General features: G+C 17.9%; 7 protein-coding genes across 7 annotated transcripts in view; 2 read left to right on the forward strand and 5 right to left on the reverse strand.

Moving 5' to 3' along the window:
* The window catches only part of PGSY75_1333900 (hypothetical protein), a gene marked incomplete at both ends in the record, with an annotated part of 3,789 nt that extends 1,775 nt beyond the window's left edge, over positions 1 to 2,014 (forward strand). Inside the window, 2 exons of the mRNA XM_018787392.1 lie at positions 1 to 347; positions 510 to 2,014. The exon at positions 1 to 347 is cut by the window's left edge and continues 1,775 nt beyond it. Coding sequence (XP_018640134.1) covers positions 1 to 347; positions 510 to 2,014 — 1,852 coding nt within the window. The remainder of the gene's footprint in view (positions 348 to 509) is intronic.
* An 848-nt stretch (positions 2,015 to 2,862) lies between these two features.
* Positions 2,863 to 4,200, reverse strand: PGSY75_1334000 (hypothetical protein; the record flags this gene model as incomplete). Its single annotated transcript, XM_018787393.1, has 1 exon — positions 2,863 to 4,200. One exon carries the CDS (start codon positions 4,198 to 4,200, stop codon positions 2,863 to 2,865), a length of 1,338 nt encoding a protein of 445 aa, XP_018640135.1.
* Positions 4,201 to 5,449: 1,249 nt separating this feature from the next.
* PGSY75_1334100 (hypothetical protein) lies at positions 5,450 to 8,599 on the reverse strand (the record flags this gene model as incomplete). The annotated part of the gene is made up of 1 exon (XM_018787394.1): positions 5,450 to 8,599. One exon carries the CDS (start codon positions 8,597 to 8,599, stop codon positions 5,450 to 5,452), a length of 3,150 nt encoding a protein of 1,049 aa, XP_018640136.1.
* A 2,532-nt stretch (positions 8,600 to 11,131) lies between these two features.
* On the forward strand, positions 11,132 to 12,706 carry PGSY75_1334200 (putative chaperone binding protein; the record flags this gene model as incomplete). Its single annotated transcript, XM_018787395.1, has 1 exon — positions 11,132 to 12,706. One exon carries the CDS (start codon positions 11,132 to 11,134, stop codon positions 12,704 to 12,706), a length of 1,575 nt encoding a protein of 524 aa, XP_018640137.1.
* A 1,183-nt stretch (positions 12,707 to 13,889) lies between these two features.
* Positions 13,890 to 15,083, reverse strand: PGSY75_1334300 (MSP7-like protein; the record flags this gene model as incomplete). The annotated part of the gene is made up of 1 exon (XM_018787396.1): positions 13,890 to 15,083. The coding sequence occupies one exon, from the start codon at positions 15,081 to 15,083 to the stop codon at positions 13,890 to 13,892; it is 1,194 nt and encodes a 397-aa protein (XP_018640138.1).
* Positions 15,084 to 16,263: 1,180 nt separating this feature from the next.
* Positions 16,264 to 17,223, reverse strand: PGSY75_1334400 (MSP7-like protein; the record flags this gene model as incomplete). The annotated part of the gene is made up of 1 exon (XM_018787397.1): positions 16,264 to 17,223. The coding sequence occupies one exon, from the start codon at positions 17,221 to 17,223 to the stop codon at positions 16,264 to 16,266; it is 960 nt and encodes a 319-aa protein (XP_018640139.1).
* A 1,155-nt stretch (positions 17,224 to 18,378) lies between these two features.
* PGSY75_1334500 (MSP7-like protein) lies at positions 18,379 to 20,085 on the reverse strand (the record flags this gene model as incomplete). Its single annotated transcript, XM_018787398.1, has 1 exon — positions 18,379 to 20,085. The coding sequence occupies one exon, from the start codon at positions 20,083 to 20,085 to the stop codon at positions 18,379 to 18,381; it is 1,707 nt and encodes a 568-aa protein (XP_018640140.1).
* Positions 20,086 to 20,454: the final 369 nt, after the last annotated feature.

Here is a 20,454-nt window from a genome sequence, read left to right on the forward strand (position 1 = left end):
ATTGAATAAATTGAATAAATTGAATAGATTAAACATATTGAATAAACAAGAATTTAAATTAAATAATATATTTTTTAAAAATTCCATAAATTATAATTATTTAATTGAAGAAGCAATAAATAAATTTTTAGAAAATAGAGAAAGGGAAATACAACAATTGAATATTGTAGATAAGGATATGATAAAAAAAGATCAAATCATATATAAGTTATATAAAAGTTTAAAAAATGATATATCTCAATTTAATAAAATGTGTAATATGTATAAAAAATTTGATATTTATCAAAAGAGTGTATTATATGATATTATAATAAATGAAAAAAGGGTTCCCATACATTTGATTCACGGTAAAAAAAAAAAAAAAAAAAAAAAAAAAAGGAATACAAACATATATATATATATATATATATATAAATGTATGTATATGTATATGTATATATTTATTTATGCGCCTAATGTACTAATATTTCAATATATATATATCATTTTATTTTATTTTTATTTTTTAGGGGCACCTGGAAGTGGAAAGAGCGACCTTATATCCTTCATAATTTATATGCTAACATTAGAAAAAAAAAACAATATATTTGTAGGTACTAATAAACACATATCTGTAGAAAATATTAGAAATAAATTGATAAACTTGAATTTATGTTTGAATCGAGATAATATGAATAAATCAGTACATCAGAAATCAGATATATATATAGATACAATTTATCAAGCTTTTAAAATAAAAGATAAAAAAATCAAACATTTATTTATAGATGAGGCATCAAGTCTATCCGAATATAATAGTTTAATATGTTTAAATTTGAACTGTGATTTTATATATGCATTTGGTGATGAAAAACAATTAACATTTCATAGTTTAATAAATGAAAAGAAAAGATTAGATATAAATTATTTAAGTATATTTGAAAAATTAAAAAGATATGAAAATATAAAAAATCATTTCCTTTTAATACAATATAGATTAATTTTTCCTATGTATTTATTTATATCATTTTATTTTTATAATCAGAAATTAATTGCTTCTAAAAATATAATGGACAATTATTTTAAAGATAATGAAAAAAAAAAAAAAAATGATATATTTACACCATATGAAACAATACCAATTTTATTTATTGATACATATCATCAAAAATTTAATAAACAAACATTTGAACAAAAAGTTAATTATTCATATATAAATCATTTTGAAGCTCAAATTATATTAAAATTAACACAAATACTTTTATGCTCAACAAATCAAAAAAATCTAGCTATTCTGACACCTTATACTAGCCAAAAAATATATATACAAAATATGTTAGAAAATAATTACACACATAATACTCTAACATTACATCAAAATGTTGAACAGGAAAATAATCATTTGCAATATTTAAAATATCAAAAGGTTATGAATAATTCATGTAATCCTTTTGAAAGAAACCCACTTTTTTCATTACGACCAAATGGACCTTCCACAGAAACATATGACAACAACAACAATAATAATAATAACAAAAATAATATTAATATTAATGCATATCCTAGTATATCGAATCAAAATAATAAAAATGAAGAAGAAGGTTATATATTCGAACATAATAAAATAAATACATCTATATATGATTATAATAATAATACAATTAAAAGGACAAATAATCTTTTATTTAATACATGCAATGTTAAAACACAATCAACTCATAATTCAGAAAATGAAGAAGAAAATAATCAATCCATTTACAAGAATGTTCACACCATTGATAGTTATCAAGGTTGTGAAAACGATTTTATTATTATAAGTACTGTAAGATCAAATGATAATAACCTACTTGGATTCTTAAATGATGAAAAACGTATGAATGTATTATTAACTCGAATGAAAAAAAAAATTATTATTATAGGAAATTCTAATACATTAAAAACGAATTTCTTCTGGAAAGAATTTATATCCTTCCTTGATTTTTTTAATTCTAGAAAATCTGTTTTTACATATCCGTTGCAAAACATATTTAGATGATGTCACACATATATATGTATATATATATATATATATTTTTATTTTTAAAAAACATTTATTTTTTTTGTCTACCCTTTATTTTTTTTTTTTTTTTTTTTTGTTTCTTATTCGACAAGCACATATATATATATATATATATATATATATATATATATTATATATATTTTATTTTTTTTTCAATTTTTAATTTCTAACATTTTTACATTTTTGTAACCATGTGTTTATTTTTTCATAAAGATAAAATAAAAACTAGCTATTTTTAAATTTATAATTCAAATATTTTATGAAATAAAATTAAATTTTTTCTTTTTTTTTATATATATAATAATTAAAAAGATAAATACACATATGTTCATATATATATATATATATATATATTACAAAAACAAGACATATATATAAATAAGAAATTATGTAATAAAAATGAAATACCATAATTAAAATAAAAGAATTATAAATTCTAAATTGTTACATAATGAATACTAATTTATGAATATAAGCTTTTTTGAAAGACAAATATTAAAAAAAAAAAAAATTGTGATCGGGTAAAATAAATAATGGAAGAAAAAAATATGAATTATATTAATATATATATATATATATATATATATATATATATATATATATATATTTATTTATTTATTTTTATGGGTACATAAAAAATTATATTGAAACAATGATATACAGAAAAAATAAAATATAAAAAGTATTTATATATTTTCAGTTTAACATAAAAACATAAATGTAAAAATACATATAAATTATATATATATATATATATATATATATATATATATATTTATATATATATAATCCATTTAAATTTTTTTTTTTTTTATATAATAATATTAAATCATTGTTTTTTTAAAAAAGTCTGTTATTTTGCTCGATTGTGAATTTAATGATTTCCTTTTTCTATGTCTGCCTGTTTTAATATTTTCATGTACTTTTAAAGATGATCTAGGCAATAGTTGCGTTTTTGATATGCTTTGATCATTTTGTGTAGGGCAAGGTTCTGTTTTATTTGAATATAATTCAAAATTTTCTTTTTTTTGTTGTTCAAAGTTTTTATCTATAAGATTAGTAAATAGTTTATCAACCGATTTATTTCTTAATAGGTCTATTTCGATGGGATGGAATTTTTTTCTTTTTGGTGTGGTTTGTATCGATTCAATAGAATTTGAATTATTAATTTTGTTATCTATAAAATTGATAAAATCTAAATTATTATTTGATAAAATATTGTCATTAGAAGTTTTGGATTTTGAGAGATTAGTATTATTACTACTAATATTATTATTGTTATAACTATTTCTATATTTATTACGATTTCTCTTAGATTCTAATGTAGCAACTCTTCTAATAATTTTATTTTTAATTTTAATTGGTTTATTTTCTTTTTCATCATTTGATAATTTATTTTCATTACTATCATTTATTTGTTCATTTAATTTATATTTATATAATTTTTCTTTAAAATTTTGAATTTGATTATCTTTTTCAATAATTTGTTGATTTAATTCTTTGATTATTTGTTCATTTGTTTTATCTTTAGTCATACAATTTTTTATATAATTAAGTATAACATTTTTCTGTTCACTTATGGATAATATATTAAATCCGAACATTAAATTTATTTTATTTAAATCTTCTTTATTTAAATCATCTAAAAAATTTTCAATTAATTTATACTTTTTCAATTCTTTTTCATATTCTTCCATTTTGGTTGTTAATAATATTTTATCTTTTAAATATTCATCTTTTAAATCTTTTATTTTTTCTTTTTCAATTTTCTCTTCCTTAATTTTTACATTACTTTTGCTGACTGTTTCAGTTAATATTTTATTTTTATTTGTTAGGGTTAAAATTTCTAAAGCGTATTTTTCATTTTCATTTTGTGTCTTTATTAAATCCGCTTCGTATTTTGACAACTCTTCATATAATTCATCTTTACTTTTATTTAAAATATTTTCATCAATTTTTATTTTATTATCTTCATTTATTTCATAATGAATACATAATAAATTCTTCTTACAACATGAACTTTTACACAATGGACAGGATTTCTGAAGTTCCATCCATTTTATCATACAGTTGTAATGAAAAATATTACCACAATTCTTTTCTACACATAAATTATTTTTTAAGCTAAGTCTACAAATACAACATTCTGGAATAACAGGCATTTTTTTTTTTATGAATAAAATAGCCAAAATGTGTGATATTAAAAAAAAAAAATAAAATAAAAAATAAAATAAAATAAAATAAAATAAAAAAAAAAAAAAAATAATTTACAAAATGGCTAGCTCATATAAAATATATATATTGTCCCAAAGTTAACATAAATAAAAAAAAAAATAAAAGATCAAATAAATATGAATAAATGTGTATACATATATTATACACTTTGAAATATAATTATAAGAGAAGAAATTTTTTCAATATATATATATATATATATATATATATTATATAAGATTTTAAAATATAAATCATGATTACATAAATATTTACATATTTAAAATATACATATTTATTTCATTTTATATCCTTTCCTTTTTCCTATTATTATTACTTACACATGAATGCTCTAATTATTTTATTACATTTTTAATTTTATTCATTTTTTTGAATGTTTTCTTTCTTTCTTTCTTTGTATGAATGGAAAAGCTTATATAAAAAAATAAAAAAAAATAATAAAATGTATAAATATAAAAAAGACTGTTATATTTGTGATATATGTAATTCATTTTAAGAGAAAATAATAATCCATAAAAGGAACAGGCAAAAAAGAAAAAGAAAAAGAAAAAGAATGTGTGAAATATTATTATTATATTGTTTAGTTCTTTTATATGGTTTTCTTTGAATTATACAATATATGTATTATATATATTATATATATATATATATATTATATATATATATATATATATATATATATATTACATATAATGTATAAACATTTAAACATATTATACATATATAATTTAATATATTATTCTCTCGATAACTTATCTAATTTGTATAATATATATATATATATATATATTTTTATATTTCAAAAAAAAAAAATAATATTAAGTTGGAATATATATTTGCAAAAGTTTTATAATTTAAAGAATCATTTTATTTATATTTCAAAAAAAAAAAAAATTAAGAACCTTTAAATGTGGATCATATTTATAATGTTTATTATAATATATAAATCATAATATTTTTTTTTTTTTTTTAAATATGTACATTCATTCAAAAAAAAGAATAAAAAAATATGAAAAAAAGAAAAAAAAAAAAAACATTTATTTTTTGTATACATCTTATTATATTATACAAATAGTTTACAATATTAAAAAAAAATATATATATTTATATATTTATATATATATATATTTTTTTTTTTTAATGTGACATTATTGAGATATGATAGTGTGCTGAATATTATTGCATAACTTCTGTATTATGCTTTACCCATTGAATTAAGTTATGGTTAAGATTATATGTATCTATATTTTCTAAGAATATATCATAACATGGGAATTTAGTTGGCTCATGTAAACCAAAAAGATCATTACTAAAATTTTTTATATTTAAATGATTTAAGGAATAAGAAGACAAAACAATAATATCAAGATCAACCAATCTAAAAAAAGATCTTCTATAAGCATCCAAAGAAAATCCTATAATTTGTTCTTGTGGATAAGCATGTTTGAATTTATTTATTTCTAATATAATAACATATAATGTTTTTGGTAATATTTCTTTCTTATATAATCTTGTGAATGCACATAATATCATATATTCAATAGTACATAGATCACGTAAGACTTTTTTAATATAATGTCTTCTAATAAATTTTGATTGAACATTGTTTAGAATATATTGACTTTCCATTTTGTTTTTTAAATTTATATTTTCTTTTAATTTAACATTTTCTTTCAATTTTATGTTTTCTTTTAATTTCCTTGGGCTCATATCCATGTTCATATTAAAAAAGAATACATCATCGGCATTATTGCTATTGTTATTATTTTGATTTTCACCTACATCAAATTTATCATCATCATATTTATCATATTTATATTCATCATCTTTATCATCTTTATCATATTTATATTCATCATCTTTATCATCTTTATCACCTTTATCATATTTATATTCATCATCTTTATCATCTTCTTGTTTATGATATGATCTCTTGATTGGCGTTGCATCCAATTTACCAGGGCGTTCTTTAAGAAATTCTAGGTTGCTTCTTTTCTCCTTTTTTGTGAATAAACTTATTTCATTGTCACAGAACACATTTTGTGTCATATTTGTATTATCATGTTGGTCACTGTTTGTGTTTTGCTGATTAGGTTGCGAATTAGTATCTGTATGTGTATTTATATGTGTATTTATATGTGTATTTATATGTGTACTTATATTTGTATTTATATTTGTATTTATATTTGTATTTATATTTGTATTTCTAATTTGATAAGAATTATTATTTTGGCTAGTTGATATATCTAATATAGTATTACTTTCAAATTTATTTTGATTAGTTGTTAATATATGTTTATATTCACAAATAGATAGTATAGCATCAACACAAGTATGGTATATGTGTCTAATATCTAGACCATAATTAATATCATATGACCATTGTTTTAATAGATTAGAATCTGCTATTTCTTTTTGCATAGTTGAATTATAAATTTGTAGAAATCTTTGTATTTTAATAAGATCTGGATAAGTAAAATAAACAGAATAATATTTTTTAATAAGATGGAAATCATCTAGATTTACATATAAGATTTTATATACTAATTTAGTTATATCTTCAATATTAAGTATTGGAGAAATATGAATCATTTCAAATGTGAATCTTGATTTGATTCTTTTTTCTAATGTTTGTGTTATATCTAATACATTTGTTAAGCAGATAATATTAATATATATATTTTTTTTATGTAATAAATCAAATAATGTATATAATAAATTTTGTTTATTTTGTAAACAGAATTTCTCTACATTTTCTATAATAAGTAAAGTTTGTTTCCTTTCAGAATTTATTTTAATTAAAATTTTTTCTAATTTATTTATATAATCATTTAATAACAAGTTAGATTCTAATTTTTCATCAGAATAAACATAATTATGAAGTTGAGATAAAATGGATTTTATACATTGTAAATCATCTCTATATAAATATGCACTTAAACGAATAATATAAATATATGTTTCTTCATTTTCTTCTTTATTAATTTCATCTACAATTTTTTTATATTTCATATTAAAATCTAAGTTCTCATCATTATCTGTCATACTTTTAAAATATGTCTCCTCTTTTTCATTTTGATCTTTAAGCATTTGTTCAAGTTGTATTTTATTTCTAATATTAGCATTTTTTCTTAAAGGGGATAAATCATTATTTTCGAATATATTTCTTATGTTTGTATTTATTTGTTCAACATCTGATGGAAAGTCTTTTTTTTTATTTTGTTCTTCACATATTTTTATATTTTCAAATTGGTTCTTATTTTTATTATCACAATAATTTCCTTTTTTTTGGTTTCCAAAATTATTGTATGTATTATTAAATGTATGACTATTCATATGATTATTCTTATTATTATTGTGATAATTGTCATAATTATATTTATTATCCCCCCTATTATTAGTAGTATCATTCGATAAATTATTGTAAAATCTTTCATCTTGATCCTCTTCATCAGTTGATTCGTCAGATTGTGTTTTTCTTTTTTTCTTTGGTGTAAAATTAAATAAAGGTTCATTCGAATTTATTTTTATCTTCTTATCATCTCTAGGAGTTGAATTGGAGCTATCCATTTCTTGATGATATGATTTGTTTATATAAGGAGTTTTTTTATAGATCTTTTTATTAATAGGTTCTTCTTCAGATAGAAACAATACATTTTTATTTTTTACATTTTGATTTGTATCTAATGTTTTATTTTTCACATTTTGATTTGTATCTAATGTTTTATTTATCCCATTTTGATTTGTATCTAATGTTTTATTTTTCATATTTTTTTCTATTTGTAAATATTTATTAAAATATTCAATTGCTAAAGAAACACATGTAGTCTTTCCACAGCCTAACATACCTGTAACAAGAAATATTTTATTTTCTCTAATTTTATATGATTTAATTAATTTTTTTAATAATTCTTTGATTGAATAATTTAAATCCTTTTTATTATAATAATCATTATTATGTATACAATTCAAATCATCTTGTAATATATTTTTTTTATCATAATCATTTTGTTGTATACTATTTATTTTATCAGAATTTATATTTCTATTTTTTGTATTTTCATTATTTCCTAATAAATTTTCAAACATAATATTTGATATAGACTCTTCTTCATATTTTTCAAAATAATTACTATATAATCCACCATGTAAAGCTAAATTCGATTTTATTCGAACAATATGTTTTATATATGTTAATATATATACATTATAAAAATTCTCTTTTCTTTTCTTCTCATTATCACTTAATATATTTTCATTCTTATAAGCTTTTATTTTTACATTCGCTATGTCTTCTAAACTTAAATTATTCAGTGTCTCTTTCATATTTTTTCTTGTTCACAAGAATGAAAGAAAAAAAAAAAAAAAAAATAATAAATAAATATATAAAAATAAATACCAAAAAAAAGTATATATCTAATAATATATAAAAAAAGGATATAATATAATACGACAATATATTTTGGATGACACAATTTTATTATATATATATATTTAATTATTCACTTTTTAATTTTTTTTGAATAATATTATTTAGGTTTATATTCACACATTATGAAGAAAAACAAAAATAATCATATTCGATAATTATACTATATAAATAAATATATAATAATATATATATATATATATATATATATTTTTAATTTATAATTTTTATATCATACAAAATAATACATTATATTGTATGTATTATATGATTATATGTTAAATGATTAAATGAATAAATAAATAAATATGAATATAAATACACATATATATATATATATATATATATTTATATTTATATACATATAATGTTTATTTTATCAAGGGTTAAAAAAAAAAAAAATTTTAATATCATATAGTGAATCATACTTATCATGAGAATTAATAATAATATACAATATTTATATTTAATATTTATTGAAATAAATCAAAAAAAATAAAAAATTAATATTTTATATTATTTATTTAAAAAAAGACGTTTTAAAAAGAAAAAAAAAAAAAAAAAGAGAAAATTCTCGTACACGATTTATAAAGGAATGAAGAGCCGTGAGTATTATAATAATATGAAATATATATATAAAAAAAATTAATATAATAGGAAATCTCACTTGTTTAAATAAAAAGAAATAAGAAGAGCTACATTGTATATATCATGAGATTATACGTTAAAACTTAAAATTTATGAGGATGTTTTATTTATTTAAATAATTACTTTAAATATTTTAAAAAAATTATTAAGTACATATATATTTTTTTTTTCTTTATCTTATTTAGTTTTAAGGTTTTTTTATAATTTATAGAACTGCGTTAAAAATACACCAAAGATGGAGATATATAAAATATAAATAAATAAATAAATATATATATATATATATATATTTACACCCCTGAGAAAATATAAAAATAATTAATTATTTTCCTTGTTAATATTTTTGTTCCTGTTCCATGTATATATATATATATATATATTTATTTATTTATTTATGTTTTTTTTTATTTTTCACATAGATAATATTAACAGATGAAATATATAAACTTAAATATTCATTTGTGAGATATTTATTGTGTATACAAAATATATAGAGAATAAAAAAAATAAAGGATAAAAGATTAAGATACGCATTTATTTGCAATATATATATATTTTTATATTACCACTTAATATATATATATTATATATATATTTTTGAATTTATATAAAATATTTTCATTTGCTTAAATATATATGTATTATATATTATATGGAAAAAGTAGTACTTGTAATTTTTTTTTTTAAGTCATTTTAAAGTATCAAAATTATAATAATAATAAAAAAAAAATATATATATATGAATATTATAATATATAAATATTATTATATTTATATATTTCATATATGTATATAAATATACGTACATAAATAAAATATATAAGTATAGCAAATATTCACACAAATTATTAATATAAAGAAAGAAGTGTCATTTTTTTCATTTCTACAAAATAAATAAGTCATTCATTTGTTATATAAATATATATATATATATAATTATGTTTATTTGTTGACGTATTTATTTTCAATTTTGTTAAGAAAAAAAAAAGAATTATTTTATTTATTGTTTTTTTTTTTTTTCCCCTCTCAATAATAAGTTCTGCAGTTCTTCCTCCATAACATATGAAATTTTTATTAATATATATATTATATTATATTATATATATATATATTAGCACTCACATATTTATAAAATATAATATGAAATTAACATTATTATATTGCTATATATTTATATAATGAGTAATAATATAATATAAAAAGAATAGATATATATTTATATTATATATATAATATATATATATATATATGTATTATTATATAGTTCATTCTACATGAAAAGAAATATATATAAAATTTATAAATGTATTAAGGGTTAATGTTAAAAAAGGAATATATATTAATATATAATAAATATATTTTATAGAAGTAAAATTAAAAATAATAAAAATAAAAAAAAGTAAATACATGTAAATATATATATATATATACAAATATATATGTAATTATTATCTCTTCAAATTTCTCACAATATTTCATTGATCTGTTATTTTATTTATTTTATATTTTTTTATTTTTTTGAAGATAAATGATAATATAAAAAATAAATAAAAAAAAAAAAAAAAGAAAGATAGAAGGAAAAACATATATATAATATATATACATATATATAATAATAATAATAAAATATTATTTTTATATTTTTATAAAAGCTTCACTGTGTTATTGAAATTTACTAATACATATATATATATATATATATATATATATATATATATTTTTATTTATTTATATTTATAAAGTGTTACTTTGTTTTAATATTGTGTAAAAAAAAAAAAAAAATGGTTGACGATAAGAATAAGGACAAAAGCTACTCAAAAAAAGATGAGAAAAATAATAAGGTAGATGAAGATAAAGAATTTGATGAAAAAGTAAAAAATATGAGTTATGATGATAAAGTAAGAAAAGTATTAGATTTAAAATTAGAAGGAAATAATGATTATAAAAATAAAAATTATGAAATAGCTATAAATAAATATAATGAAGGAATGAAATATATGAAGAAAATAGAAAATAAAAATGAGAAAATTAAAGAGTTAGAAATTGCTTTATATTTAAATTTAAGTATTTGTTATTCAAATGTAGAAAAATATAATGAAGCTTATGATAATATAACGAAAGTTTTGAATCTAGATAAAACAAATGCAAAAGGTATGTTTAGATTATGTCAGATTGAATTTAATCGTTGTAATTTCGATGTTGCTAAAGATAAAATTCAAGAATTTATTAAAATATATCCAGATAATTTAGAAGCCAAGAAATTATTAAAGAATATTATATTAAAACAAAATGAACATAATAAAAAACAAAAAGAAGCTTTTTCTAAAATTTTTGAAAAAGCTTCAGGACTTTATGATGATAGAGAAAAAGAAATAATGAGAAAAAAGAAAGAAAAATATGAAAAAGAAATGAAAGAAAGAAAAGAAAAAAATGAAGATATTTTAAAATTTGAAGAATGGGAAATTTTAGATAATGAAAAAAGAATTAAAGAAGATGAAGAAAAAAGAAAAGAAAAAGAAAAAGAAAGAGAAAAACAAAATGAAAAAGAAAAACAAAAACAAAAAGAAATGGAAAAAAAAAATAAAAATAAAAATGATTCATTAATGTCTAGTTCAACAACTAATAATAATTCATCTTATTTAGATATAGATGAGGAAGATCAAAAAATTATTAATGAAACTAAAAAAATGGGATATTGTTATTTTAAAAAAGATATTAAAGAAGATGATAAAAAATTCTTTGAAAAAAATATTCCAACAAAAATTGATACAACAAATTATGAAAATTCAAATACATTATATAATAATCAAAATAATAAAGCCATATCATCTTGGAATGCAGCAGGAACTACATATGAAGAAAAAGATATGACTAAGTGGGCAAAAAATAAAATAGAAGAATGTTTAAAGAATATACATTTTAAAAATGATGAAGATTCAGATTCTTTAAATCTAAATAATCAAAATGGAAATAATTTTTCATTACTAAATTATCCAGATATTTTACCAATTCAATATTTATCTAAAATACAATTAAATGATCTTAAAAATTTATCTGTTGATGCACAAATAGTTGTTATAAGAGGTACTAAAAGACATATTTTTGAATTGTCATGTAATTTAGATATGACCATTTTCATTAATATAACAGAATTTCATGTACATAAAGTTCTTGTAGAAATTAAAGAACTTTCTAGTGAACTAGAAGCTGGAAAAACATGGAAAAACTTTATTACCATTAAAAAGAATGATAAGTTAAAAATTCCGGATAACCTTTTTAATGATATATATGATTTCGTCTTAGAAAAGGTCCAAGACCAAATTAAAAATTTTACGCAAGAGTATAATAAAATGTAAGCTACAAAAAGTTCATATATACATATATATATATATATATATATATATATATATATTAATATATATATGTATAGTTATACTTATGTTTGTCTATAAATGTACCATTTTATAAAACATAAAGCAAAATATATTTAATGTGTATATTTTTTAATTATCCACCTTTACATATTTTTTATATTTTGTATTTATTTATATATAACATAAAGGATTTTGTTGATATATATATATATATATATATATATATATACATGTTACATAATTTTATTGATTACACACAATTTAATCTTCATCCTTATTTAATTTTTTTTTTTTTTTTTTTTATTGAAAATATTTGATATATAAATATTTTTTACCCCTCTTATTTTTAAACATAATCAATACCCTTTTTAATTATAAAAAAAAAAAATATATATAATTAATACATTAAAGAACATTATGCAGATCATCTATATGAACGATATTTTCCTATTTGTTCATAAAAAAATAAAGACAATTAAAGAAAAAATAATTATATATATATCACACGAATGTAAAATGGTTGTTTACATATAATTTAATATTATTATATATTAAAAACTGGAAATACTCTATGTATTAAAGAAATAGAAATATATAGTATCAGTCATATTTACACAAATATATATATATTGACAAAATACTTTATGCATTACATAATAAAATTATTTAATGTGTGGGATTGTTTATTTTCTATAATTATATGATATAAATAGTAAATACAACATATATATATATATATATAGAAAATTTTACATGTACAAATCAAGCTATTTTTTTTTTTAATTTGTTCATATTTTTTTCCAAAAGATTGTTAATTTATTTTATGAACGTTCATAATTTTTTCCAAATTTTAGCCAATTTTATTTCATGTACGTTCATAATTGTTTACACCTTTGTTCATGCTATTTACATGAATGTTCATAATTTTTTTTTACAATATATATATATATATGCATATTTTAAATGTTCGTAAAATATAAAAATTGAAAATATAATTAATTGTTTTTACAAATATGTTTTTTTTTTAAAAGATTAATTAAAAAGAAAAAAAAAGGAAAAAATATAAACGGATAAAAATATATACATATATATTTGTGCAAATGTGCTTGCTTAATAGTCTGATGTATAATATGAAAAAATAAAAATAATGTTTTCTATGTATTAATCATATAGTATCTATTAAGTTAAGCGTGTTTTCAAATACTTTTTTATAGGCTTTTTCATTTTTTTCCATTTTTTCAATATCTAAATAATTATGACGTTTTGCATAACTACATAAACCATACATAAAATTTTTAAATACTTCACGGTATTTTTTATCATCCAAAGCTTTTAAAAAAATTTCTTTTAAAGAATCTCGTTTCATTTCTACATTTTTTTGAGAAAAGGTAATAATCAACTTTTTTATTAAATCATATTCATTTTGATTCATAGTAAAATTAGAAAATTCCTTTTTGAAATTATTATATTTACTGTGATTTATATTATTATCTACATTATCCTTTTCTTTTAATTCAGTAAGAACGTCATCACAACGTTTATACATATATTTAACTTCATTTGTATTATTTTTATTATTATCTACTTTTGAAGTTGATTCTTCGCCTTGAATTTGAGTTATTAATTGGTTAGAAGTTGGATTTGATTTTGTGTTTTGTGTAGATAATTTCGTTGGTGTGTTTTCAAGTTTGGTTGAACTGTTTTGAGCAGGAGATTTTATATCTTTATAAGAATTTCTTATCATGCTATTTCTTACATTTTCATTTGTACTTTGTTCTACAAATTCATCATCAGGAACGTCTAGTTCTCCATTATCTTCATTTTCTTCACTTACTTCATTTAATTCATTTACTTCATTTAATTCATTTACTTCATTATCGTTATTTTCCTCATTTTGTCCTACATCTTCTTCTTCTTCATTATCAGAATATTCTTCAGACTCTTCTCCGACAATGTCTTTTTGTTCATCCTCTATTTCGTTTTGTTCATCCTGTGATTCTTTTTGTTTATCCTCTATTCCTTTTTGTTCCACTTCTACTTCATCTTGTTCTTCGTCATCTTCATTTGGATCTTCTTCATCATCATCACCTTTTTGTTGCATATTCTCCGCGGTGTTATCACATTTCCGCTTTTCCAAATAATCTACTTTTTTTTTTAATAATTCAATATCTTCTTTAAAATTTTCAAGAACTTTATCTTTTATAGAATTATTTATGGAATTCAATTTTTCTTTTATATTGTTCAATTCATCTTTATCTTTATTAGATTTCACAGATAGACTACGTGGTGGTTTATTGCAAGAAATATAATGTAAAAGCACAAAAAAAAAGGTAACACAAATGAAGAATTCACGTTTCATTCTTAATGATAAACAAATAAATTAATATACATACATACATATATATATATATATATATATATATATATATTATATTTTCTTAACTATATAGAAGTGAACTTCGGATATTATAAACACCAAATAGATAAAGTAATATTAGAAAAAACATAGAACGAAATATTAAATTCATATTATGAATGACCTAAATATATAATATGGTAAAATTAAATATAAATAAATTCTTTTTATTTAAATACACGTACATAATATATATATAACATTAATTTTATATATATATATTTTTTTACATTGTGTAGAATATATTTTCATTTATTGATTATTTTTATTTTTATTTAATATTCAAAAATATATATAAAACAAAAAATTTTCATTCAAATAATTTAATTTTATTTATTACAAATTAAATAGGGATAATACAATCTAATAATTACATTCTTAATCTAATACAAAAAAAATAAAATAATTGCAATATTTATATGAAAAATAATAGTATAAATTTATTTATACATATATATATATATATATATATATATTTTATATATACAATAGAGTCTTATTTATATTTGTTTTTTTATTAAAAAAAATAATATATAATCTGGTTAGATTATTTTCAATAGAAGTGTGCATATTTATATATTCAAATATTACATATAAAAGGAAATATATATATATATATATATATATATATATATATATATATAATATTATGTTACAATAATGAAATTAGATATTTTTAACTTTTTTGTTTTATTTAAAGGTATACACAAAAATATATTTATCCTTAAGATTTATTTTATTACTCTTATTTTTATTAGTACACCTTATTTTATAAAACCTAGAAAAAAGAATCAAAAAAATGAAACTCTATGATGTATCATTTCAATTATGATATAAAAAATTAGATAATTTAATAATATGTAAAATTAAAAAAAAAAAAAAATAAAATACTCAATTGTATATTTCACATGTTTTTTTTATATATAATGTTAATTTTTTTTTTTTTTTTAATTTTGTTGTTGTTTTTTGGAGTTAATGTTGAAAATTAAAAAGGGAAAAATTTTAAAATAGTGGATTTAAAAGGATGTATATAATTAAATGAACAAATTTGATTTATAATTATATTAATAATTATTTAAAATAAATAAATACATACATATATACATATATATATAAGTATAGTTTAATGTGAAGGAACTGTTTTAATTTTCATTTGTAAGGTATCTAATAAGTTGGTTGCATTTTCAAAAACCTTTTTATATATGTCCTTACTAGAATCTATAAGTTTTAAATAATTATGTTTCTTGGCATATGCATAAATACCATAAATAAAATTTTTAAATTCTTGACTAAATTTCTCTTCTTGTAAAGCTTTTTTGAGCATATTTATTATATGATATTTTTTTTCAGTACTTGTTTCATCTTGATTAGAAAAAGTAAGAATAAGTCTCTTAATAAGTTCATATTCATTTTGATTAAGAATTAAATTTTCAAATCCTTGTTTGAACCTATCAAACCTACTACGATACATTTCCTTATCTGCATCATTCGATAGATTCATTTCTTTAAGGATTTCATTATAAGCATTATCTAAGTATTTAATTACAGATTTTGTATTAGCATCATTTGTATTTGTATTTGACACGGTGTTTTTTACTAGAGATGAATTTGTTGTAATTGATTGATGAGGGGGATTTTTTTCATTTAATTTATTTGGTTCACTTGATTGTAACATTTGACCTTTTGAAGATTTTTGTAGGTTATTAGGATTCTCTTCAGAATCTCCTTTAATTTGTTTCCATGTAGAACTAAAAAATCCTTGTCCTTTGAATTTATTAATATTATTATTGTTTAAAAGATCATTATTTATTATTTCCCTTTTTTTTTCTTTTGCTAATTTATTTTCTTTTTCTTTTTCTAATTCTTGAATGATTGCTTTCAATACATCAATATTATCTTGAAACGATTCTATCAATTTGTCTACTATTATATCATTTAAGTTTTTTAATTTTTCTTTTATTTTTTCTAATTCCAAATCTTTATCATATTCAAGTATTTCTTTAGAGAATGTATTTTCGTCGCAAAATATAAAATGAGTCATAAAGAAAATGAAAAATGAAAGAGATATAATTGTTCCTTTCATTTCTTCTCAAAAATATAACTATAGGTATTAATATAATATAAAATAAAATATATTAATAAAATATATTAAGAATAAAATATATATATATATATATATATATTATATATCTTTAAAGAAATGAAAGATGTATGTAGGCGACATATAACATAAAATTGTTATATATATAATATATTTCACCATTAAAAATATACTTGAAAAAAAAAAAAAAAAAAAAAAAAAATTTTAATAAAAGGAAATTCATCTTATATTATATATTGCTTCTATTTATTTATTGTTTTATTTTATTTTATTTTATTTCATTTTTTTTTTTTTTTTTTTTCTTATTTGAACTTATCACAAAATAATGTAATATAAAAAGAAAACCTTTAATTTATGTGTAATATTTTTCTTTTTTTTTTTGTGAGATAAATGTGTAAAATATATATATATTATATATATGTGCACTTAATACAGGTCGATACGGATAGATATTCACTTCAATCGGTAGGATGAAATATATTTACATAAGAGACATTTTTGTAAGTGTATATTTCTTGTGAACATTTAATATATTTTTTTAAAAATATGTGTTTTATTTTTTAATAACTGAAAAAATAAAATATATATATATAATTATTAGAAGTAGAGTTGAATATATTAAGTTTATAATTGTAACAGGGGACGAAAAAAAAAAAAAAAAAATACATATAGATAAATATATATAAGTAAATAAGCTCATTAAAATATATATATATATGTATTGTAGGAATATATAAAAATTGTAATGTTCAAGGTTAAACAAAGAATGAATATAGTATACTTATGTACTTGTAAAATCAAAAATAAATAAAGAAGAAGAAAAAAAAAAACAAAAACAAAAAAAAATAACAATTATATGAATATATATATATAAACATGAATTTATAAAATATATTATATCCATGCACATATATGAATAATTCTTTTTTTTTTTTTTTTTTCCATATATAGAAACCTCGATACATACATAATATTTCTTTACAAAATTGTATTATTATAATAATGCATTTATATATTTTTAAATATAATATAGTGCTTTACACAAAAATGAATATGAGTAAACCAAATACATACATATATATATATATATATATATATATATATATATATATATATATTATATAATTCTTTTAATTTTTATAATTTCAGGTGCTTAAATGATAATTCCATTTTGTTTATAAGTAGATCCATCATTTCTACAGATTCATCAAATAATTTTCTATACACATGATCATTATCTTTATTATAAGGTATTATAAATTTATGTGTCTTTCCATAATTAAAAATTGAATATATATAACTTGTAAAATATTTACGGAAATTTTTTTTAAGTAATTTATCTTTAAATAATTTAGATATAGATTTATTTTTTGCATAATTTAATTTGTATGTATAAATAAATGTATTTATCATGCTTTGAATAAGTCTTATTTCTTTTTCATTGAAATTATAGTTTTTATAATTATCATTTAATGTTTCATTTTCATATCTAGATGTTGTTATCAATGAGAATGGATCACGTTCATTTGAAAAAAATTCGTAATACGTTTTATCAAATTTTTCGAATTCAGATAGATCATTATCTTTTTTTATATTATAAAGATCTCGATTATTCTTTTTATCATTCTTCCTCTTCATATTATCTTTAGAATACATTGATAATGATTCTTGGTTAAAAGGCTTGTGATTATCATTACAAGGATTTTTTTCTAAATTTTCTTGAGTACAGTTTTCTGCATTATTAATATCAGAATCTTGTTCCTTCTTTGAATTATCATTATTTAAATTAGGATTAGTATCTGAACTTTGTTTGCAAGAAATGCAATGTTGATTTTGATTTTGAATTTGATTTTGAATTTGATTTTGAATTTGATTTTGAATTTGATTTTGATTTTCATTTTCATATTCATTTTCATATTCATTTTCATCATGAATAGTAGATGGATCAGATGAATACGAATCTTTACTTGTATCCTCTGAACTTTCTGATTCTTCATCAGTATCATATTCATTTTTTTTTGTTTTTTTATTTTTCTGTTTATTTCTTTCTTTAACTTTTCTTAAAAAATCTTCATTAGTTACTATAGATATTTGAACTACAGCTAATCCATTATTAGGATATTCGTTTGATTTTTCTTTATGTTCTTGTTTTCTTAAATTTGTTTTTGATTCATTATTTAATTTTTCATCCTTTTTATGTACTTGTTTTTTTGGCAACCTACTTGTTTCATTATCATCTTCATTTGATGCATATATATAATGTGTTTGTTTAAAATGTGGTTCCTTCAAATTATCTTTTTTCTTTTCATCTTGTATATTTTTATTCTGATTTGAATACATATCATTATTTTTATATAATTTATTATCATCATCATTATCATTATGTTTATTATTATATTTATTATTATCCTCTTCATCATCTTCATCATCATCTTCGTCATCATCTTCGTCATCGTCATCATCTTGACCTTTCATTTTTTGTAATTCACTTTCTACATCTAAATACTTTCTATAATTGTATTTCTTATTTTCATCAAAAGAGATAGAACCTTCTCCATATTTGCCAGTACAATCTCCTACATATTCAAGAATATAATCATCATCATTTATTTCAACAGCTTCGTATGTCCTTTTTATGAGAGAGGGGTTATTATCAGAGAGGGCATCCATAATATTCACCTTAACGATATTACTTATACTATCTAAATGTTCATTTAAAGCATCAAAAACTTCATTCTTCTTTACATTTTCATCATATGAATTTGTATCTGATTCACTACAAAATATTACACTTAATAAAATTAAAAATAAGCAAGATGAACATAATATTTTTTTGCTGTACATTTTTTTTTTTTTTTTTGTGAATCCTTTAAATATTCTAATAAAAATAAAATGAATAAATAAATAAATAAATAAATATATATATATAATATTTAATATATATATTTATACTTATAAGCAAAAATGTGTTCACAAAAATATAAATGGTGAACCAAAATATTAATAAAATATATAATATATATTATTATTTTTAAAATATTACACAATTATATATTATATAATAAATTATTAATATAAAACTTTTTGAATATATATATTTTTTTTATTTCGTGTATATATAAAAAAAAAATAAATAAATAAATAAATAAATGCACATTTTCTTAAAATATATTTTATATTTAGTTCACCTATTAACAATGTACCATCATACTA

This window comes from Plasmodium gaboni, chromosome 13 (genome assembly GCF_001602025.1).
Source record: "Plasmodium gaboni strain SY75 chromosome 13, whole genome shotgun sequence".
NCBI classification, from domain to species: Eukaryota; Apicomplexa; class Aconoidasida; order Haemosporida; family Plasmodiidae; genus Plasmodium; species Plasmodium gaboni.